General features: G+C 38.4%; 1 protein-coding gene across 3 annotated transcripts in view; it reads left to right on the top strand.

Annotated features, from left to right (window-relative positions):
* The window catches only part of nfatc2a (nuclear factor of activated T cells 2a), a 318,663-nt gene that overhangs the window by 213,220 nt on the left and 79,723 nt on the right, over window positions 1–25,720 (top strand). For all 3 annotated transcript variants that reach the window (XM_028811906.2, XM_028811905.2, XM_051932996.1), the window contains exons 8-9: window positions 3,014–3,146; window positions 6,516–7,199. In XM_028811906.2, coding sequence (XP_028667739.1) covers window positions 3,014–3,146; window positions 6,516–7,199 — 817 coding nt within the window. The remainder of the gene's footprint in view (window positions 1–3,013; window positions 3,147–6,515; window positions 7,200–25,720) is intronic.

Here is a 25,720-nt window from a genome sequence, read left to right as displayed (position 1 = left end):
CTTGGCTCATCTACAAACTGCGCGAGATAATAACACAAGTTAGGCCAAACCAGATTGCTTTGAGCCTTCGTCCCAAACCGATGGACTTCACCCCCCGGCAACTCATACTCCAGCCGCGACAGATGGATAGTAACACCTACCGACACAAGAGAGTCCATTCCCAGTAATAAGGGCATTGACAGGTGGCCATCTTCCAGGATGTAAACCTCTGTCTCCCAGTGTGTCTCATGTAAGCAGAGCCTCATAGGAACCCTGCCCCTGGCCCCGTGCGCCCTTCCATCCGCAAGAAAGAATTTTACTTTTGCACTTTCCCTTAACTGCTCATGAGGCACTTTAAGCTTTTCCCACAAGCTGTATTTCATAAGGGTATACGTGCTCCCTGTATCTACGACTGCCTCTCCAGTGACACCTCGCACTTGTACGGGCACCACTAAGAGGGGCAAGGTGGCTTGCACCAAGGTGAGATTGGCACAGGGATCCACTGGGGCTTTTCCTCGTGGTTTGGGACAGGGGACTTCTCGAGACGTGGGACCCTTTCGAGACCCACCAATCCCGATAGCCGCCCAGTCCTTTTCCACTCGGGACCCCACCTTCACCAACTCATCTACTGATTTCACGACCCCCCTCAGAGTAGCTGCCACCCAAGGGTCACATGCATCAAGGACACATCGCAATATCTCTTCCTCACAAATGTCAGATCTCCACTTAAGGCACAACGCACAGAATTGAAAGACAAAGTCCCTGAGACTCTGCGATGGCTTTTGTACAAAGGTCTGGAGCTTTTCTTCCAGTAGCGCTTGTTATTCATCTGAGAGGAACGCTTTCAAGAAGGCAGCGCGAAACTCCGCCCAGGTGTTACACTTGTGCCGCTCAGCAAACCACCAAGAGCGAGCTGGCCCGCTGAATGCCGCGTTCAGGAATCCCCGCAGCTTGGCTCCACTCAGAGGATGCAATTCCATGAACATGTCGACCTCCTCTACAAAGTCGACAATGCCTGTGGGTGCACACTGAGGGGCCAGCTTAGGAAACTCCAGCTGCGGCATCACAACGGACAAGGACGACTGTCCCCAGTCGTTCCCCACTCCCGCTAAAGGAGTCGACTGCCACCGTGGCTGCGTGACGGCACGCCAGCTTTCATGCACCTGCCTCCTGATCTCCTCTCTCATATTGGCTTCCAGGCGCTGGACACACTTCGCGAAGGACTGTTCCAGACGCTGCACCCTCACAACCGCCTCACCGGAAACTCGGGCGGCCATGGCATCAATGAGTTCATAGACGGTTTCATTTCGATTGAGAAAACTGCGGGCAATGTCATCCACCCGCGTCTCTAGCTGTTCTAGGCGCAGCGTCAGGTCATGCAGAAGCCATCCCTCGCCAGTCTCGGGTTGCTCCGGACTGGAGACACACAAGGAATGCAGCAGGCTCAACTCTTCCTTGAGAGGGGCTCTGACTGTAACGTGACGTAGCCTAGGCAGCGGACGCACATCAACCAGCGGTCCACTCAGTTCAAGCTCCTCGCCCTGCACTGCGCTTACAACAGACATGCTTCTGAAAGGGTGTATGTAAAGTCGGCTAGAAGGGAACGTAAATAACCCTGGCTCCTACCCGGCTCGCCAAAATCTGTAGCAGTCGGGCCGCCAAGATTCACACCGTCAAAGGTGACCGTGATTTATTTATTTTAATAGAGGAGATCCCAGGAATGTCCCCAGCCTTGGATCGACCCACACACACTCACAACAGAGACCAATAAAGCACACTGGGAAAAGCAAACAATTCAGAATATAATGAAATAAAATTAACTGAATGAAAAACAATAAAACCACCCCTGACCCTTTCGGCGATATTTCATTTAACATATATACACGAGGGCGGCACGGTGGCGCAGTGGGTAGCGCTGCTGCCTCGCAGTTGGGCCACCTGGGGACCTGGGTTCGATTCCCGGGTCCTCCCCGCGTGGAGTTTGCATGTTCTCCCCGTGTCTGCGTGGGTTTCCTCCGGGCGCTCCGGTTTCCTCCCACAGTCCAAAGACATGCTGATTAGGTGGATTGGCGATTCTAAATTGGCCCTAGTGTGTGCTTGGTGTGTGGGTGTGTTTGTGTGTGTCCTGTCCGGGATTGGTTCCTGCCTTGTGCCCTGTGTTGGCTGGGATTGGCTCCAGCAGACCCCCGTGACCCTGTGTTCGGATTCAGCGGGTTGGAAGATGGATGGATGGATGGATATATACACGAACACCACACCGCAAAGTCCATGAAAACCAAACCGGATGAAAATGAGAGGTGACGCGCTGCTACAATTTAACAAATACTGGCATACTAACAAGTTTGAACATCTTATCTAGATTTCCTTCAATTACCTCTTAGCACTGAACTGAATCTGGAACAAGAGTTCTCAGTTAGCAGCTATTCGGGGTATTACACTTTATAAGAATACATCTTTGATACTTTAAACAATATATCCAGCTGATCCTGTAATCCTTACAAAAGACATTAAAGCTCATGTGAGGAGTACTTAGGATACCTGAAAGTGTTTCATTGGCAGAGCGTGCTACCTGATCTGAATCAAATGGATGAATCAATATTTCTGTGTTAGTTTATACTGTAGTTTGTATGAAACACTAGGTTAAATACTAGATATTCATAAATGTACCAGGGTAACGTATGCCAAAGATTGTAGTAGTTATGTAAAGAAAAGTGATAAATTGTAATTGTTTTGCTACATTGTGTCAGCTGGCTTAAATGAGGAAGTGTTGACTGGGTAGAACTTAGAAGACTTAAGTGGGTAGTGATATCATGTTGTTAGACATTCCTGTGTATCTAGAGTTCATCTGCTGGACTTTCTACCATATTTCAGTGAAGGTCATAGACATAGAGCCTGGATGGTCTCTATTGAAGATATGAGTATGAATGCATTTGTAGCCTAAAAGTGTTATAAAGTGTTAATTGCACATTGTAAAATTTAGTAATTTTCTTATTAAAAGAAAACACATTTACACACTTATTCATTTCTTTTTCAGAGCATGTTATTTGTTGAAGTCCCACCATATAGGGATCCATCAATACGTCATGCAGTTAAAGTGAACTTTTTTGTAATCAATGGAAAGAGAAAAAGAAGTCAACCTCAACATTTCACTTACTTCCCACTACCAGGTAATAATTTGATGCATAGATATTTCAAAATGATAAATAATCTTCTATATGTGTCTTAAGACTCTTTTACACAAGCACTGTGAAGTGGCTAATGCTAAACTTTACTGTTAGAAATGATGTGCCACTTGACATTATCAAAATCTTTGCCAGGATACCACTGCTATTTGCATGTAGATTTATAATTTAACACATAGCCTTATTGATCTGCCAATCACTGCACTTTAGGGGTGCTGCACATCTTTTAGGAAGTTGCATTCTCTCTACACAGAAAATAATGCATAAATCTCTAAACATTCCTTAAAAAGCATACAAGATTACCAAACAAGTGTTAAATTTGCTAAAATCACCATATTGTACTTTTTGTACCAACTGATTGCAGCATACAGCATGCCAGTATTTTGAACTACTTGTAAAGGAATTGATATTTGAATTATCTCTGATTTTCCACCTAGTTTTCTGCCAAAGAAGTTGTGTTGCTAACTGGGTCATCTATTGAAATTTCTTATCTTGCTTCAGCTGCTGCTACTTTTAATGCATGTGTTGTATGTTTGGTATTTTATACTAAATCAAAGCTTCTAATGTTTATTGTTTGACATCTGTGTAGCACTAATAACCACATACTGTATGTAGTAACAGGGTTTACTCTGCAATAGTTTTACTTTATTTTTGAAGCTTGCTAATATATTCATAGCCCTTGCATTATTTTGATTACAAAAAGAAAGTCAGGGAGCATTGCACTGATTTCACCTACTTTGAAATGTAATGTTATCATTCTACATTACTAATGCCTTTGCAAAGATGTAAAGTAGCATATCTTTGTATTTTCCATTGTATATTTTCATTTCACTTTAAATTCCAAGGTAACATGATACACTGAGTTGGAATTTTAGTCCACAACCTACCTGTGTGTCTTTGTAATATTTTCTCTGGGTATTCTGCTTTTCCTCCCATAGTCTAGTGACATGCAGATTAGGTTAATTGGTGATGCTAAATTAGCCATGTACAATTTAGTTCATGTTTGTACATGAAAGTGGCTTGCAGTGGACTGGCTCACCTTTCAGTACTGTTTCCCACCTTATACCTACTGTAATTCTTTAGCTGTAGTGAATGAGAATCTTAGAAACTACAAAGCCGTATGTAAGGATTTCATCTTCATTTAAACAGTATATATATGTATAAAGGTAATATAATAAACGTCATGCCAAATTTTACATTTTCTAGGCCATTGTATACCTTAAATAAGCTTAAATGCAAATTTCATATTTGGAAAACACAAGTACTACATTTATCACTTCCTCAAATACTCAAAATTAGAATCAGGTGTACCAGATCAAGTGCAAATAATTAAAAAATCATTAGAGAGGATCTTGGAGGAATCTGTCTTGTTTTAAGCTCAGACATTTGGTTTGGTTTGCATTTTGTTGTTGAGGTGTGTATTATTAACATGCCTAGACTAAGAGAGCTCTTTGAGGTCTTTAGAAAAAAATATTATACATGCCTATAAGTCTGGATAGGGATTTAAAAAGATCTCCAAACAATTGGAAATTAGCTATTTCACTGTCCAGAAGATCATTTACAAGTATAGAAAATTTGTAACAGCTGCCAACTTGTTCAGGCGAGCCTTGTCTCCCCAGCAAGTTCAGTCTGAGAGGAGAATGCAGGATGCTGAAATAGTCTAAGAACAAATTAATTTCATCACCAGGCCTACAGGTAGCTCGTGCCACTGTTGACATCAAAGTGCATGAGTCTATGATTAGAAAAGGGCTGCACAAATAAGATCTACATGGGAGGTGTGTCTGGAGGAAAACCGTGTTGTCCAGAAAGAATATCGGAAGAAGACTAAGGTTTGCCCATAAACCCCGAGGCAAAGATCAGGATTTCTGAAACATTATTATTTTAGCAGATGAGGCAGAGATAGAGTTATTTGACCATAGTACCAGAAGACATGTTTACCAATAACATAAGATAGCATTTGACCAGAAGAACCTGATACAAGCTGTGAAGCATGGTGGTGGAAATATTATGGTTTGGGAATGCTTTGCTACTTAAGGGCCTGGACAGCGCCTCATCATCATATAATCCACTATGAATTCTTCATTGTACCAGAGGGTGCTTAAAGAAAATGTCAGGCCTTCTGTCAGAAAATTGTAGCTCAACCGAAAGCAGACCCTGCAACATGTCAGCAACTCTAAACATACCAGTAAATCCTACAAATAGAGGAAATGGCACAAACAAAGGATTCTGTAATGGCCAAATCAAAGCCTGGACCTGAATGCCACCAAGATGGTGTTAGGGTATTTGAAACGGGCTGTGCGTGCAAGACACCCCTCAAACATTGTTTTGCCAAAGGAATTCTGTATGGAGGAATGGTAAGAACTCTCTCCAAGTCAACGTCAGAGACATGGTAGACAGTTATAGGAAAAGCCTACTTAAGGTTGTTTATGCCAAAGAGGACAGTACCATCTGTCAGAGCCAAGGGTGCACTTACTTTTTTTACTGAAGGAAATGGTATATCTGTTCATTTTTCATTAAATAAATCATTGTAAAGCAAAATTTTCATGGTTTTGTTTTTTAATTCCTTAACCTTTGTCTAAAATTACTGTTTAAATAAAGATCGAATCTTGATAGGTCTGCATATGCTAAAAGAGACGGAACATTTCATTGGGTGCATCTCATCTAAACTATGCAGAGTTTGTAACAAATCATTTCCTGCAACATGCTTCTGGTTTCCTGGATTAGTGTGACATATAATTCTTACCAGCCTTTTTCATAATTAGAAGTAGCTGCCATGGTGATCAATTAAAAGTGATGCGATTATAATAATTCTTGATTTTTATTAGCAATTAGTACTTATTCATTTTAGAGTTTTACTGTTCTAATAAGGGCGGCACGGTGGTGCAGTGGTAGCGCTGCTGCCTCGCAGTAAGGAGACCTGGGTTCGCTTCCAGGGTCCTCCCTGCATGGAATTTGCATGTTCTCCCCGTGTCTGCGTGGGTTTTCTCCGGGTACTCCAGTCTCCTCCCACATTCCAAAGACATGCAGGTTAGGTGTGTTGGTGATCCTAAATTGTCCCTAGTGTGAGCTTGGTGTGTGTGTGCCCTGTGGTGGGATGGTGCCCTGCCTGGGGATTTGTTCCTGCCTTGTGCCCTGTGCTGGCTGGGATTGGCTCCAGCAGACCCCTGTGACCCTGTGTTAGGATATAGCGGGTTGGAAATGACTGACTGACTGTTCTAATAATTTTTTGTTTTTTATTAGTTATTGGTGCTGATCTTGTTTATAGCTTTGCTATAACATAATGTCAGCTTGTTTAATTTTAAACAGTATTAACATCATGACCTCACATTTTTCTGTCCATTGTTATTGTTTCAGCTATCAAAACAGAGCCCATCGATGATTGTGAATTGCAAATGAAAGTAGCTCATGGTTTTGCAACAATGCAGCACTCCTATTATCATCCACAAGGAATGATCAATTCTGAAACCTGTTTTGTTGCATCATGTCAGCAAATACCTTCAGGTATATCACCACCAGATTCACGTAGTAGAGCAGTCATTTATCCCAAAAGCAGGAGCCTGAGTTCAAGCCCATTGATTTACCAACAGACCAATCTTATGACCTCTCCAGGAGCCATTATCCAAGATGCACACTGTTCTGTCTTAGTTCACACTGGCTCTCCAGGACAGTCTTCCACCATGATCCACCAGCAGTCATCTTCACCCAATCAGCCTCCATCTTCTATTATTCAGTTTTCTCCTACTAATCACCAGATCAGAGGAGGTGGCCTCAGTGATCACCAGCATATAATGTATTGTGAAAGTTTCCAAAATTCACCTGCACGTTCTCCTGCTCCTGCTGTTACTCAGTCCACAAGAATAAGTACAAGCTTCTACCCAACAGTAATCCAACAACAGCCTTATATTCAGAAGATTGCTAAACACAGGTCTCCACCAAGGCAATTAGAATCACAACAATGCCTAGAAGAGCAGAAAGAAATACCAGGTGGAAGAGTCACAGTCAAGCAGGAAAATCTGGACCAGGCTTATCTTGATGATGGTAAGGGGAATGTTTTATGTAATGCTAAATAGCAATTTAGAAATATTAGTTTTAACATCAGAAATTGTATTAATTTGTAAAAATAATAGTGTGTATAGTATTCTAAAAGATTGATATTCTGACTGATGCAGAGATCTCAGTTACATACGTGGCATATTTAATTATGCACAGAATTTGGTTTTTACGTCATTGCAGTTATAATACAGTGAAGGAATATCGTGAAATAAATGTTTAGATGTATATTTACTATACATTTGTGCTGTAGAGAGTCTACAGTTATGTTAACTGCATAATACTGGAAGAGTCACAGAAAGATAACTGAGGTAGAAACTAAAGGTATGTACAGTGTAAAACATTCACAATCAATTCTTAATAAAAACTCTTTTCAAACTTATCTGGGTCCATTCCAGCCCATCACTATCTACCAAGATTAACTAGTATAGAATATAACCTGCCAAGAAAAAACACATTACAGAGCAGGTTGTTGTTTATGCAGAGTAAATAATAATAAATTATTTTACTGTTTGACAAAAAATGTGATTAAACATAGGCCCCTGTATATACAAGAATATGAAAATCTGTTAAGTTAATATTGTAGATATAGTACACTCCCAGGGTTCAAAAAGACAAAAAGCAAAGTCTATGTGTTTGGAGTCCACAAACAATTATGTCTGTGCAACAAGTGTAAAATGTGGTATGGATGACTATCCACTTGAAATCTGCAAAGAAAATGTGCTGGGAAGAATTTGGGAAGAAAACAGTGGAAATTACATTGAAAATCAAAACAGTTCTGAAATATAGTAAAAGGGTTAAAGGGAAGCTGAACACAGACAATCTGAAGCATAAAAAACTTGAAAGGAGAATTGCAGACAGAGGTAGGCGTGATTCTTAAAGCAAGACGAGCCCACTATGCCAAAAAAAATGAAGAAGAAATGGAGGAATTACAAAAGAAGAAATAACAAATCTCACTCTATATAAAATCCAATCTCTGTCTGTCTGTATATCTGTCCACTTTTCACGAGAGAACTACTTAAGGGATTTAAATCAGGTTTTTTTCTATAATTTGCTTGAACATTCTAGTTGATTTTGCGACTTCTGTCATCGCACTAAGAATCATAGTTCACTTGCAGGAACGATATATTTGCACTAATCAGAGATGTCCTGTTTCACTACGACACGGGTGGAGCCACGGCGGATGGCTAGTCTCTTAATAAAAACAAAAAACGGCAAAGCAACTGGGACAGACGGCATAACAGCTGTAATGTTAAAGTACAGAGGAGCAACAGTAGTTAAATGGCTAAAGAAAATCTTCTGGTAGGCATGGAACACAAAAGGAATACCAGAGGAATGTGAAAGAAATATAACTGTGCCAATATATAAAAAGGGGAATTTCACAAACTATCTAGAGCAATATTTTGTTATAAGTAGTATTAAAAATATATATTTAAGGATAATAAAAAAGGTTGAGAAAAGCAATATAGAATAAATTACAGACCAGAAGACATATTTTCACCATAAGAATAATTGAGAAAGATTAGATAAAAATAAAGAATTGTACCTGGCATGTTTTGGTATAAAAGCAGCTTTTGTTTCAGTACTGAAAAGATATTTCTGGGAAGCATTAGATGCAATGGAAGTGCCAGAAAAATGAAAAGGATAGTTAAAAGTATTAATCAAAAATATGTAGAAATTATAGAATTAAATGGACAAACATCAGAGCAATGGAAGTTGGAAAAGAATTGTCAAACAGGGAGAAAGCCTCACACCTTTACTATTTGTGATACATATTAATTATATAATCAAAATGGGAAAGAAAGAAATTGGAAATGCAACCTTGGAATACTAAAATTAACTCGGGTATTGACCCAGAATCTGATATTTACAGATGATATAATACTAATTGCAATAAGTGAGCAACATTTACAAAGGGAATTTAATAACCTGAAAGAGCAAGCTAGATTTGAAAGGTCTGATAATAAATGTAGAGAAAAGAAAAGTAATGAAAATAGAAAGAGAAGAACAAGAACAAAATGGCAAATGCAAATACAGTACAAGTAGAAAACAACTACAAAACCTAATAGTGTATGAGAACCTGGGAGTAATCATAAGTGAAGATGATAGGTGAAGATATCAAAAACAAAATAAACAAACCAAATAAAATATACTATCAAATTAACAACACCTTAATTGGAAAGAAATAATTCAGTATAAAAGTCATGATGCATCACTTATTGATGATACTTATTGGCTCAAGAGTGTGTTCAGTGTGCACTCACAGGTCAACTCCCTGTTTTTTATCCCGTTAGACAACGTGATTACATTTAGGAGCAGAGTGTGCCTTGTCTGGGCAGAAGATATAGGGCACCAGTCAAAGCACTTCATAAATCACAAATACAGAGGAAAGGTGCTAAAGTTACACATAGGGTAAAAAATGGCAAATATTTTTTAAATTATTCTATTACCTGTCTTTGATAGGTACTGTCACCAGTCATTAATACTTTACAGTGTCTTACAATAAGGCTTCCTGTACTTTTTCAGGGAACGAAGGATGGCTGGATGCCCAAAAATAAATTAGTTCCTGATTTAAACATTTTGTGCTGTTACAAATAATATTCACAGGCACTCTCTCGCAGACATGCTGTTGCCATCTTGCTCTTAATAATAATAATTCTTTGCATTTATATAGCGCTTTTCTCACTACTCAAAGCGCTCAGCAATTGCAGGTTAAGTCTTAGTTTACTTGTAGGTGAACTTATTCAAATCACTCATATACTGCTGTTAGATTTTAGAGCAAGTTATGACTTTTTATTATTTGTTTTTTAAGAGTTTGTGTATATCAGCAGTATTTAAATTTGTAAAATCTCAGTACAGATCTTGACTAGTAGTTACCACATCATGGCAGTTACTTCCTTTCTAAAAATAACTACTTTCAGACAAAGATCATTACATTAACTTGTAAAATATTAAACATCTTAGCATGTGCTGAAACAACTTCTTTTCTCAACATTTCTCTTTGTATCAATTTTTTTAATATTGTGTAATTTTTAACAAGAAAACTTTCGCTTCCACTCATATATTTTGTGAAGGAGTGTGTGAATCTTTATTCCAATCAAAAAAATTAAAATGTTCTTAAAAAGAAATTTGAGAGCATCACATAATGTTTATTTTTGAGATATTATTTAATTGACTTGCTACCCATTCAGCATTAAGAACCAGGTTGTTAGTTTGTTTCTTTGTTTAAACATTAGGCCTACTTTATTTGTCCCAAGGAGAAAGTTAGCTTTTACAGAAGCTCATGAAATGTACACATATTTTAACAAACAACAACAAACCCTCTTAAACATGCACATGAATTGCAAAAAAGAAGAAAAACATCTGATTTGACTAATCATAAGAGAGCAGTCAAAATGAGATGTTATAAAAGAGTATTGCTGTAGGTATGAAGGAGCCCATTAGTGATTTTTGACCCTCCACTGTTGAATAATTGTTTGGCTAAAAGTACGTAGTGTGTCATAGAAAATGTTGTGCACTTGTGCAGCATTAGTCATAATGCCCATCAGTTCTGTCTTTATTGTCTTCTCTGCTGCTACCACCACCAGTAGACCAAGAGTACTGTCTTTTGTTGTAAGCGTTCCAGCACATTTCAGTACAGAAAATCACACTGCCTATCACAGACATGTAAAGGGGTGTCACTACCCACTGTCTCCTAAGAAAAAAAGAGCCTACTTTGCCCTTTGTTATATAGTTCCTCCGTATTACTAGACCAGCGCAATGGTCCACATCTACTCCTTTGTAGAGGCTTATTGTTGCCTCAGAAGGCCAACAACCAGTTCTTTGTTTTTGCCAATGTGTAGTACCAGGCAATTCTTTTTGCATTAAGCAGTTTTCCACCTTGACTCCTCTACTATATCTCAACCCCAATACACCCCATTAATGCAGAATTATCTAAGAAGTTCTGCAAGTTACATGAAGCTCTGCATATTATATTTATAGTCTGAGGTGTGCAATGTCAACAGAAAAGGTAACAGGATTGTTTGTTGTGGAATTTCACTGTTTCTTACATCCACATCAGAGTACATAGTCCTTGAGCCTCACAAACTCTGATCTGCGAGATAGATAGTGCATTTCAATGAAGCCATAAGCTCATCCGTCTCGTATCCCTGAGCTTATCCCTTAATAGGGATGGTTGGGTCTGTTGGATGCACTGAAGAAATCAAAAATATAATCCTTACAGTGTTATCAGCTTTGTCCAGATGGGTGTGCCCTTTGTGGATCAGATAGATAATTGCATCATCTACTCCAATCTTTGTCCAACATTAAAAGTGCAGTGGGCCCAAGTGGCCTTTCACAAAAATATTCAAATAGTCCAGGACCAGCCTCCCTGTGTAAAATAACAAGTCTTCATGATGTAGGATGAAAAGACAAATGGTACGGTATGTAGTCATTAGACAAAAAGTCTTTTTTGGAAATTGAACCATACAGGATGTTTTCCTGTAGCAGTACTTTCTGGACTCTTAGTGACATACTGAAAAGGTAAAAGATAATACCACAAAGTTAATCATCACAGGCCTTAGTTTCTTAATGATATTACAATTTGAAGGATATTTTGTATACAATTTAGTAAAAATCCTGCATGGTTTAATTTAATGAGGGGAAAGTTACTCTGTTCTTTCAAGACAAAAAGGCAGGCCTTTGTTGATGCCATTTTTTCATTGAGTATGTTTAGAAATGGCATTTAGATTCATGCATAATTTGATGGAGCAGTGATTCATTTCAGTTTTTTTTTAACTTTTTGTGTCATGTACACTATTTCAGTGATGGAGTTAGAAATGATAGTGAGAAATAAATTGTCGTGCATCATCTGAGGTGGTAAAATGTTGGATGCAGCATCATGCTTTATCAGTGCATGCTACCAACCTCCTCCTACTCGTCCCTGACTGTAATGGACATGGCTACAGTTGTTCATCTTAACTTTTCATGTATTTTCTAACTGCTTTATATAGTATAGAGTAATGCTTAGAATGTGCTTATTCCAAGTGACAATTACAGCTGAAGGAAGTAAAAATCAAAGCAAGTTTCAAACCAGTCACTTTACCTGTTTCTAGTCTAAAATAGTGACGAAATGAGCTCTGTATTTCATTACAAAATAAAATTTTTTTAGTGTTCCAAAATCTGTACATTAAGCAGCGCTAGCGACGAGCTGGCACCCCGATTATTCCTGCCTCGCTCTGTATTTTTGCTGGGGCTGGCGCGACACAGCGGAAAGACAGATGGATAGAATAATTAAACATGTACTACGAATATATTTCAATGTTCCTTAAAAGTTTTGAAGAATCGGCATTCTGAGCTTACAGATGGCTTAACATCTATTACAGAACTGATTGTGTGGTGATTGGTTACTTGGAGAAGGAAAAGGAAGGACAGGAATTGGGGGATAGTATGTCTGAAAGAGACAGTACTGCTGCAATAAATTATTTCATCGAAGGTCGCGCATGGCACAGCAAGCATCTTGCAGGAGGCAGGAACAATCTGTGGACGAGGCGCCTGCTCGTCACTATCACTGCTCCACCGTGTTCCCATGTTTAATAACATGCTTTAACTCCTATCATCATGAAAATGATATCACGTATACTGTACATCTCAGTATTTTAATTATTCAGAGAGCTGTAATATTACGAATTTAATGGATTCTGTGTCCTGTCGGAGGTAGAAAAAGCCTGTTTAAGAAGCAGGCAGTGCACATAGAACACATAGAAGATCAAATACAAAACAAAGCATTTAACGTGCTACTTTAGTTATGATGGGATTTGAGAAACTAGTAAATTAAACGATTTTAAGATGAAGTTTATGATGGTCTACTTTAATGACAAAATAAACTATGTGATTATAGTGGAAATTTCAAGATTAAAGCTGACATTTCGTGTGTGCCTATTTTTTTTCTCTGTACCCTAATAAGCTTTCATATGACACTCAGATGGTGGGCTACGACTCGCCTTTTCACGGCGACTTTGATATCTGACCGCTTCTTTTTTATTTTTGGCACTGTGCGACTTTGTGAACTTGAACTTTCAAGTTTCTCCGACACTCTGTCATTCGATCAACTTCCTTTTGTTGATTAAACCAACAAATAGTAAGTTTTTTCTTGCCTCCACTTGGTATTCACTGAAATTCTTCTATTTCCCCCGTGCTTTTGCCATTGTCTTTTCACAGAAGGCTGAGCTTAAGGGCTATTTATATTGATTTGCATATTCAAAGAGGCATAATTCTGGGAGGAGTTGGGGCAGGACAGCAGGCACATGCATTACTTTTCACGATGACCGGGATTTATGTAGCAGAAGAACGTGGAAGTTGGCGTTCGCACAAATTTATGCATCTGGATTTTTTTCTGCACATTTCCGCTTTTGTCCATAGGCCATGTTATAGTGTGAATTTTACGCACAGTGTTATACATGAGGCCCCAGGAGAACAGAGAAATTCAGATTTTACTGAAAATAGTTAAGGGAAGAAATCTTACTCAGCAATGACAGACATTTCCAAATATCTAAACCCGACTGTTTATAGGAATATTGCTAGGAGCAATATAATGAGTGCATTTACAATTAGATAGTGTGACAGATTGGGGGTGCTCTTGCTCCCTTGAACCCTCAGACTATATGCCAGACACCAGGTAAAAGTCCAAATATAATATTTATTTGAACTATAACATGCACAGAGCACCCTCCTCTCCACAATACTCATAAATCCACACAATACTACAATAAACAATAACAATCCTCCACTCCCAGATGCGTTGCCACCCTTCCACCCAGCTCAGCTCTACTCTGGGATCTCCCACAGTCCTTTATATAGTCTGTGACCCAGAAGTGCTCCTGAACCCCTGTCCATGTGACTTCTTAGCACTTCCACGTCAGATCCAAAAGTCTTCTTTTCATCCCGGAAGTACGTTTGTCTTTTTATTCATGTGATTATGACGCATTTCCGGGTTATATGAGAAAGTCTTGCTGCTCCTCCCTGCAGCGCCTTCTAGGGGCCCCTGTGGTATCCAGCAGGGTTGTGGATGAAAAGTCCAATGTCCATAATTCCCTGCTAGCATTCAGGGCACCTTCATGCTGCAGGGAGGGCTCCATCTGGCGACCTGGGGGTATTGGCCGGGATGAAAGGCCGGCCATATCCCATAATAGATAGATAGATAGATAGATAGATAGATAGATAGATAGATAGATAGATAGATAGATAGATAGATAGATAGATAGATAGATAGATAGATAGATAGATAGATCTTTATTGTCATTGTCACTTTTACAAAGGAACAACGAAATTGAAGGTGCAGTCGACTCACTGTGAAGAATAAGAGTTAAAAAGACAAAAAGACAAGAACTACTGTTTGCAGGAATCAGGGCTACTTGGACACTTGTGTTAACATACATACTCTCTGTTCCTATCTCTTTAGCCTACCTAGTCTTATCTATCTGAGTATCTACTTCTCAGACAGGAGGTACCAACACAGGACAAGTAGACGCAACATCCTGTTTAGGTATAGGAAGTACGGCTACTTAGTTCCCTTCACACATGTCAGGGACCCCTTCGATCAGTGTCCTAGTTGCTTTGTCCATCCTGACTTTGACAAATTGAGTAGTAGCCTCTTGAGACACAAGGTTCAGGTGTGAGAAGCCCTACCAAAATATCAGATACCAATGTTGGAACAAGTGTTAGTCAGTTCCCCTCAACTTCTTTGGGGATGCCTTCTTTCCCATTCTTTTTAAGATACTGTTGGTCCTGTTTGCACTTGTAGTAGGCTGGTCTGGGGTTCAGCCACAACTAATTTATGTTTATACAGGCCCCTGCCAACCAATGGCTAGGAATCCTGCCAACTATGTCAGTTGTGGACAGTAGGTGGTGCCACTAAGCCCCAAACACCAGATACAACTGTACAAGACACAGTTCCCATGGTTAAAATAATTATTTTGTTATATAATAATACCTTGACAGGTTTTCTTGTCCCTTCAGATAATGTAATACCAAATGAAGCTCTATTGTGTCTACTTCCACACCTCAGTGAATGACTGAGGTGAAGCGAAGGTATATATATATATATATATATATATATATATATGTATTGTAACAATAGCGCTATATAGCACCCGACCCGGCACAGACTCACACGGAGGCACATATAAAAACAACACCAAAGTTTATTTTTCTTCCCCGTGACCCACAGGCAATACACAGTCCCAAATAAAGCACAAAAGTCAATCACCTTAACACACACAAACGCCCTTCTGGCACCACCACTCCTCCCTTGAAGCTTCATCCTCTCCTCCCAACTCTGGCCCCTGAGTGGTGGTGGCTGGCCCCTTTTACACCTGGAAGTGTTCCAGGTGTTTGACCACCTGGTTCCAGTTGCACTTCCGGGTGGGGCTGAGGATTTGTCCAGCTGGGCTGTGGAATCCATGCAGCACCCCCTGGCGGCCACCCCAGCTCCCAACCGGGACGTGGAGGACTCTATCTCCCATGGAGCCCTGCGGGACGTTGACGCACCATCGTTGGCCAGGGAGGCTGCCACCAAGCGTCCCGGGGGAGGTATTGAGCTGCCCATGGTTATCCGCCAGAAAATATACAGACGCGGTATATATATACAGCGTGAGCTAAAATGAAGTACCACATTTCTCAAGGTAGAGGCAGCCAAGTTGGTTGGGATGGGGGTCCTTTGATAGGGGATCCCTTGTAATTTTAAGTAAGAAACATGCCTTGGTCCAGTGCACGCTGTGCTTTCGCTGTTGAAGCATTCTTCAAAAACAACAAATCCATCATCACTATGCAACACACCTTCTGAACGCACTTATATATAAATATACAGTATATATATATATATATATATATATATATATATATACATACATACATACATACATATACAAAGTCAATTCCGCTTAATTGGGACACATTAGGACTAGGACATTTTAGCCCAATTAAGCGGCTGCCCCAATTAAGCAAATTCCAAAAATTAAACAATAAATCATTTTCTTTCAATATTTTAATAAATTATTGAACAAAAGTATAAATTACAAGAAAATATTGTAAACTGTGAAGAAAAAATAATAAATTCTAAAATAAAATAATAAGTAGGTACGTATTTTAATAAATTATTGAACCAAAATATAAATTATAAGAAAATAATATACAGTAAACTGTGAAGAAAAAATAATAATAAATTCTAAAGTAAAATAATTAGGTATGTACATAAAATTTAATTCTGCAAAAATGCATCAAGTGTAGTCTGTCTTTTGTTTTTGTAAGTTTGCACTTCTACAATCGTTTTCTTTGGTGTTTCGATTTAATGACTTCAACAATTGCATCGTCACGGTCTTCATTTTCATCTTAACATGGTAAATTGTCATCTATTTTAGAAAATTCTTTGTTATTTACAATAGGAACTTATAATATGTCCTCATTTTCCTCAGTGCTGAAAATTTCATGAATCTCCAAAGGTTTTAAGCCACAAACAGCAAAGCAGTTTTATAGTTTGCCAACTGTCAGCGACAAACTATATTGCTTGCAAAAGGGAAATTTTTGCACTAATCTCTCTAGCTGTTGAGGAACTTGTTAATAGATTTTCATCAATGGATTCTAGTATGTAATTAACCAATTTTCCTCGATGCAACGTCTTTACATTTTTTATTACCCCCATGTCCATTGGTTGCACTAACGATGTGGTATTAGGAGGAAGAAATTCCAGTTTTATATTTTTTAGATTATCTAAATGAGGGTGTGCCGCACAATTGTCAAAAAGCAACAGAATTTTCCTTTGCTTAAGTTGTAATTGTACGTCCCAACTCATAACCCAATTCTGAAAAATTTCGGAAGTCATCCACGCATTTTTATTGGCATGGTACTCCACTGGTAAACCCTCCATTCTTAACTCCTTAAAGCATCGAGGCTTAGCACTTTTTCCTACGATTAGTAGCTTTCATTTGTCAGTACCTCATGTAGTTGCACAGCATAACACAGTAATATGGTCCATTGTCCTTTTATACCCAGACAGTGCAATGTGCTTATAACACAGGGAACTGTCTGGAGTAGCACGATAGTAGAGGCCAGTTTCATCAGCGTTGTAAATGTTATCTGCACAGAAATTCTCTAAAAGTTAGGAATTTTTGTATTTTTCCAGTATTCGGCACTTACATTATCCACACTGCCCTTTTCACCATGCGCTTTCTTAAATTTGATACTGTGTCTTGCTTTCCATCGATACAACCAACCATCAGTTGCTTTAAAATCATTGTGGCCTGGTTTTTTAGCGATCTCCTCTGACTTCGCCTTCAACACTGGGCCGCTGATATTCACGCCTCACCCACTATCGAAAACCATTGATCTAGTGCTTCTTCAACTTCTGGATCCTTTCCATCACATTTTCGTTTGGATATTCTTGTTCGTCATTTCTGTAATGCCCACTCTTCACGCAGTTGATTTTCTTGTTGTAAGAGACTTGCTATGGTAGATTTTGGTACACCAGTTATCTCAGCGAGCCTACGATGGCTTGTATTAAATGGCTGGCTTTTAATTTTATCCAGCAAAGCAATTTTATTTGAAAATGTAAAATCATTTCTTGCCATCTTGGCAAGGGTTATACATTTTTAAATAAAATCGACAAAAAACAAGTTTACTCATACGTTATACACGCAAGGTGGTGTAGGGGTAACTGAATACATTACAGTAGTGGTGACGGTAGACTATTAAGCAGATATGTGCTACTCCACTCTAAGATTGTACTAGCCAAACTTACTCGTGCTTCTTCGATGGGCGATGATAGATGACTGACTGGCAGCACGCATCTGCTACTGTCCCAGTTAAGTGGAATGTTGTCCCAATTAAGTGTTTAAATTATGTATTAGTTTATTAGTTTGGTTTTCGTTCCTTGAGATTTGGCCCAAATAAACAGCTGCCCCAATTAACCGGTGGCCCAATTAAGCGGAATCGACTGTGTATATATATATATATATATATATATATATATGACTTCAAAAGCTTTGCTAAGTATCTATCTATCTATCTATCTAAATAAAAAATGACTGCTAGTTGTAAGCCTAGATAAAGAAATAATGTTGACTAGAGGTCCCAACATAACAAAGCTAGAATTAAGATGATATTGAAAAAAAGAAGAAAAATTCAAACTGGATAAGATAGCAACCAGTATAGAAAGGTTCCTGGATACTAGGGATTGTGGTATTAAATGAGCTGCTAAGTCTCATGCTACAGCTTTGGGAACTAGGAGTGGAAGAGAAAAGAGTGCTGCTGAATCCCAGAAGCTGAATATGAAGTACACAGTTGGATGTTGGAATGTGAGATCACTTTGTCAAGTCGGGAAGTATGAGAAACTGAAACAGGAAGCCAAAAACAGTATGACATTATTTGGCCTTTGTGAACTAAGATGAAGTAGATGTGGAGATGGAAAACTGTAAATTGCTTTGGTCTAGAAACATGGAGTGGGAATGTTACTAAGTAAGGTGGCACATAATACATTGATGGGATACAGTCCAGTAAATGAGTGAGTAATGTATGCTAGATTCCAGTCATACCCATGGAATGTCACTGTGTTAGTAGTGTTTGCACCACCAACATTTCGCAGTGATAGGGAAATAAGAAAGTTTTACAACACACTGGAAAATGTAATGTCAAAGGTTAAGAAACATGACGTCAATGTCATAGTTGAAGACTGAAACGCAAAGGTAGGAAGCAATAATGTGGGATTTGAGGAGTGATGGGGAGACAGACACGTATCTTGGAGAAGGAAAGAGGAGAACGGCTACTGGAATTTGCTAAATACAACACCATTGTATATTGCTAACACCAAAATACAAGGAAAAAGGAAGCAGACATAGGAGTCATGTGACAGCAAAATTCTGGACATGACTGATATGATTCTCTTTAAACAGAAATGGAAGAAGTTTGTGAAAAATTGCACAGCTTTTTCACATGTAGATATTGGTTCAGTCCAACAATTAATTCAGTGAATCATGTTTAAAATAAACAGTAATAATAAAAATAAGGACACCAAGCTGGCAATAAAATATCTCTCTATTATGTAAAAAAATCTTCGGATGAAACAAGACTTTTTCAGAGAGACGAGACAAGACATTTTCAGAGAGATACTTTCACGTCCCATGAGATGAGACTTTGTGCCAAGAGATTCATTGAAAACTAACAGGTCCAACAGGGGCGGAAATAAAAGACACACAGTAGAAGAAGAAAAGACAAAAAGTAGAAGTCAAAGTAGAACGACGTAAAGAGGTTCAAAAACGTTGGCGCAATACACATGCAGAGCAGGTTAGAGATTATGAAAGTACTAAAATTCGAAAGTCTCAAAAAACTGATAGTAAAGATCACATTAGCGCTAACAAACAGAAATTATTACTGTATTGTAAAATAACAGAACAGCGTAAAGAAATCGAATATGTGGACATAGGTGATATGACAGAGACACTACAAGTTTAATTTCAAAGAAACCACAATTTGGTCAGGTTTATATTTATGACCACGGAGAAGCGATGCAACATAGAATCGAAAGATTTAAACGATCAGACGTATTATAAATTCTACAGCCAGTAATGGATACAAATCCATACATCCAAAAGTATCGCACTTTACATGAAATTTATCTGAAAAACACAGACAAAAAAGTTTTCTTGGATTTCTATATAAATCTGAAAGATCACGCTATCATATATAATAAACCAACATGTGACTAATTGCACAGCAAGATTCGTCGCAAGCGAAGCGAAAAAGGGGGAAGAGCCCCCTAGTGATTTAAAATAAATAAGGTCAAATACAAAGGATATATGAAAGAAAGTAGGTGCCCAAGTAAAGGGCATCCTTGAACTGTGATGAAATTGGAAAGAATTTTGAGAGAAGCTGCCATAAATTGCAAACGAGAAAGAAGACCCAAGAATATGGATAAGGGATACAACCTTGAAATTATTTGATGAAAAGAGAAAGTTGAACATCAAAAAGAACAAGGAAACAAATGTGAAATACAAAGAGTTATGTAATAAGATAAAAAGAGTGCTAGGGCTGACAGAAAGAAATGGATTGACAGCTGTGAATAAACTCATATATGTACAGGTACAGATAGAACAAAGCACTAATATGCAACATATACCTAACGCAGAAACTTTTTCCATGTTATACCAATAATGACATGAAGTACAGTAATCCCTCGCTATATCGTGCTTCGCCTTTCGCGGCTTCATTCCATCGCGGATTTTATATGTAAGCATATTTAAATACATATCGCGGATTTTTTGCTGGTTCGCGGATTTCTGAGGACAATGGGTCTTTTAATTTCTGGTACATGCTTCCTCAGTTGGTTTGCCCAGTTGATTTCATACAAGGGACGCTATTGGTGGATGGCTGAGAAGCTACCCAACTTACTTCTCTCACTCTCTCTTGCGCTGACTCTCTCTGATCCTGACGTAGGGGGTGTGAGCAGGGGGGCTGTTCGCACACCTAGACTATATGGACGCTCGTCTAAAAATGCTGAAAGATTATCTTCACGTTGCTACCTTCTGTGTGCAGCTGCACGGTGCTTCGCATACTTAAAAGCTCAAAGGGCACGTATTGATTTTTCTCTGTCTCTCTCTCTCCCTGCTCCTGACGGAGGGGGTGTGAGCTGCCGCCTTCAACAGCTTTGTGCCGCGGTGCTTCGCATACTTAAAAGCCAAACAGCCCTATTCATTTGTTTGCTTCACTCCTTTGAAGAGGAAGATATGTTTGCATTCTTTTAATTGTGAGACGGAACTGTCATGTCTGTCTTGTCATGGAGCACAGTTTAAACTTTTGAAAAAGAGACAAATGTTTGTTTGCAGTGTTTGAATAACGTTCCTGTCTCTCTACAACCTCCTGTGTTTCTGCGCAAATCTGTGACCCAAGCATGACAATATAAAAATAACCATATAAACATATGGTTTCTACTTCGCGGATTTTCTTATTTCGCGGGTGGCTCTGGAACGCAACCCCCGCGATGGAGGAGGGATTACTGTATATAATGTGTGAAGACTTTAGTCTAAATATCAAATAAACACATGCGCTTTTATCTATACTAATTAATAAAAGGCAAAGCCCTCACTGACTGACTGACTGACTCATCACTAATTCTGCAACTTCCCGTGTAGGTGGAAGGCTGAAATTTGGCAGGCTGATTCCTTACAGCTTACTTACAAAAGTTAGGCAGGTTTCATTTCGAAATTCAACGCGTAATGGTCATAACTGGAACCTCTTTTTTTACAATATACTGTAATGGACGGCAGCTCGATGGCCGTGGGAGGAGGAGTTGAGTGTCACGTCATCACGCCTCCCACGTAATCACGTGAAAAGACTGTGAACACAGTAGGGAGAAATGAAGGAGGAGCCGCAAACAGCGAAGAACAAAAAATTCATTAAACAATTGAGAAGGGAGCGAAACAATAAGAAGCGAGCGAGTAAAGCATACAAGCATCTTCATAAGGGAAACAAAGCACGGTGTAAAACGTAAGTTTAAATTAAGTTTATAGAAACGCTCCCGCTGCGGATTGCAATAACATATTCGCGAGATAAAAGTTTAATGAGAAGACATGAGGTATAAACGAACCACACGCCGTAGCGCAACGTTAGGGGCTTCACCTCTGGCGCTGACGTTCGAGATTCGATTCCCGAGAGCAGATGCAGTGAGTGTGTACGCCTGATGAGTCCAGAATTAGGGAGAAACACATGTCGCATACTCTTTGCATTATTTGAAAGTAAACTATTAAAACCATTCTATGATCTGCTTCTCGCAACTGAAAGACGGCACATGGCGGATGTTAGCCGACTTGCTGACCACAACGTTAGGGGCTTCAACTCTGGCGCCGCAAACAGCGAAGAACAAAAAATTCATTAAACAATTGAAAAGGGAGCGAAACAATAAGAAGCGAGCGAGTGAACCATACAAGCATCTTCATAAGGGAAAAAAAGCACGGTGTAAAACGTAAGTTTAAATTAAGTTTATAGAAACGCTCCCGGTGCGGATTGCAATAACATATTCACGAGATAAAAGTTTAATGAGAAGACCCGAGGTATAAACGAACCACACGCCGTAGCGCAACGTTAGGGGCTTCACCTCTGGCGCTGACGATAGAGATTCGATTCCGGAGAGGGGATGCAGTGAGTGTGTACGCCTGATGAGCCCAGAATTAGGGAGAAACACATGTCGCATACTCTTTGCATTATTTGAAAGTAAACTATTAAAACCATTCTATGATCTGCTTCTGGGAACAGAAAGAGGGCACGTGGCGGACGTAAGGCGACTTGCTGACAAACCACAAGCGTGACCTGGCAGGTAACCACCCATACAATCAGATTGTGATTCAGAAAACGAATGCCATGAATGTAATTACCACGATCTACATACTGTCAAATAAACGAAACACACACCGTAGCGCGACAGCTGTGAAAAGGGAGCTTCACAAAAAAACAGATCCTTAACAAATTGTTATTGGTATATTTTCGATCTGTTAAAAAAGGTTTTCTTTTCTTCTTAATAAAAAATTAAAAGCAGTACTTCGCCGCAACGAAGCGCGAGAATTTGGCTATATATATCTGCTTCTCGCAATTAAAAGAGGGCACGTAGCGGATGTTAGACGACTTGATGACCAAGCATAAGCGTTACCTGCCAGGTAACCACCCATACAATCAGATTGTGATTCAGACTAGGAATGCAATGAATGTAATTACCCCGATCTACATACAAGGCGAAAGTCTTGCAACATTCAAAGATGATGGTTTGGGATAAGTACACCATGGAACATAAAAGAGCTTATGAAGCCTTGAACCGAAAAAAGCAAGATCTCAGAGATCGTAAAAAAAAAAAAAGGAGGTAATGTCGTTTTACTCGCTGTAGATTTTAGTCAAACATTACCATTTATTCCACGAGGGAGACCAGCAGATGAACTCAACGCGTGTTTAAAATCCATGCTTCTCCCACGGTCGGTTATATGTCGCGTGTTCTCGGGTAGGTACACCAAAAAATGTATACATTTAAGCATGTAATGGGCAAAGAAAAAATGAGGTATACCCGAAGGCACTGCAGTAGTACTCAATGTAACTTTACTTCTTAAATGTTAATGTTTTACTGTTTAATAATTTATACGCTTCTTATATGTTGTTCAAATTCTTTTATCAAAATACCAGTGACAGCGCAATGCACGATAACATGGAGTGAATACACCATATGCATCCGCCCACGGCCGCCCTGGTGTGCACAGATAGGAGTTGATTCTACAATAAAATAAACATAAAAAGAGTAAAACAATCATCACCCATAAAGCGGATAGCAGACGTGACGTACTATATGTGTACCAGATTTCAAGTCAATAGGTGAAACGGTTTGCGAGCTACAGGTGATTTAAAATCCTGGACAGACAAACGAATAGCCACGGTAGCAAATTATAGAAGAAGATTTTACTGTTTAATAATTTATATTTATATGAAATGTGCTTCTTATATATTACTTCATATTCTCATATGATAATGATGTTAATGTTGTTTATATTGATTTCTATGTTATTGTAAGTGCATGTATGTGTGTATATGTATGTATGTATATATATATATATATATATAAAATATATGTGTATATGTATATATAATATATGTATATATATATATGATATATCTGTATATGTGTATATATATATATATATATATATATATATATATATATGTAATATATGTGTATATCTGTGTGTGTGTATATATACATATATATAATATATGTGTATATGTGTGTGTGTATATATATATATATATATAATATATGTGTATATGTGTGTGTGTGTATATATATATATATATATATATATATATATATATATATATATATAATATATGTGTATATGTGTGTATGTATATATATATATATATATATATATATAAAATGTGTATATGTGTGTATGTATATATATATATATGTGTATATATATATTTATATATTATATATATATATATATAATATGTGTATATGTATATATATATATATATATATATATATATAATATGTGTATATGCATATATATATATATATATATATATATATATAATATATGTGTATACTGTATGTATATGTATATATATATGACAGCAACACTCATAACAATGACAACACAATTACATTGACAATCATGTTACGTTATTTTTAAAATGTTTCCTTTACTTTTTCATAACCTCTTTAACACACTACTTCTCCGCTGCGAAGCGCGGGTATTTTGCTAGTTCAAGAATATAAGCCAAAAAAAAAAGCATTCGATTTACATGTGGCTGTCAATGAGTTAAAAACTCAAGCTCAAATGTGATTTATCTCCATTCTTTTCACAAGAGCAGCGCTGTGGCAGATGCCTGCTCAGAACTATTTGTTGTACCGGCAATCAAAGATACGATGCCCTGTGACCGCTATCAGACTGGACAAAGGCAAGACTATAGCAACAGACAGCTTCTTCTCAGTGCTTTCGCCAACTAATATGCACCCAAACTTTACACCGGCTGTGGCTTCTTCTTTTTGGGCGCATACACCATCAGCATGGCGCTGTCAGTTCTAAATAGCAGCGTGATGAATTGCTCCCGTACTGAAGTGACTTTAGCTGTAGGTGGAAGTCCCATTTTACTTAATGGTGCCAAGCAGAGTGCAGCAGTCTATTAGCCAATGAAAACACTGTGAAGAAGCTGTCTGTTGTTATGGTCCTGCCTTTGTCCAGTCTGATAGCGGTATTTGATATTTGGAATAAAGTTTTCACACATTATATACTTCATGTCATTATTAGTATAAAATGGAAAAAGTTTCTGCTTTAGGTATGTGTTCAGCATTTCTTGAATTTCTTGCATTTCCTTTCATCCTACACTTACCCAGATCTTTGTAGACACGGAACACACATGAAATGCATGTATTCCCAATAACGATATACTGTATTATTTACCCTATACAACTGCAGATCTCACACATAGATAAGGAGCCTTGGCTTGAGCTGGGAGAATTTTTGCCCGAGCTGAGCTCCGTCAAGGCAGTGGATGGAACAGCAAGCTGCTTGTGCTGATCGACATATTTACAAAACAAATGTCGCTGATGGAGAGGTGCGAAGGGATTTAAATTGGCTTCAGGAATTCTAGTGTTAAGCATAATTTGAAATTCCAGATGTTTATGAATGTAACACATTTTAATCTCAATAGATTCATCAAACTCAAGCCATTTTTTTTTTCTTTCCTTTTTGGTTACAAATGTCTTTCTTTGTAATGCTGCAGACTTTCTTGAATTAATTTTCATCAATTTCTGCAAAAAAAGGATGCTTCTGAAATGAAAGCCTTCAATAATTTGTTCTTTAATGTGCAGTAACCCTCTTATGCTTGGTTGTTTATTGGTTGTAAGATTTAACAGCCAGCATGAGCATGTTTTTCATTTTAATAACAAAAATTGAAAAAATTGTATTAATGTGGTGTACAACTGCTGTTGTATTAATTTGTCA

This window comes from Erpetoichthys calabaricus, chromosome 10 (genome assembly GCF_900747795.2).
Source record: "Erpetoichthys calabaricus chromosome 10, fErpCal1.3, whole genome shotgun sequence".
NCBI classification, from domain to species: Eukaryota; Metazoa; Chordata; class Cladistia; order Polypteriformes; family Polypteridae; genus Erpetoichthys; species Erpetoichthys calabaricus.
Note: the sequence above shows the minus strand (reverse complement) of the source record. Positions and strands in the feature narration are given on the sequence as shown.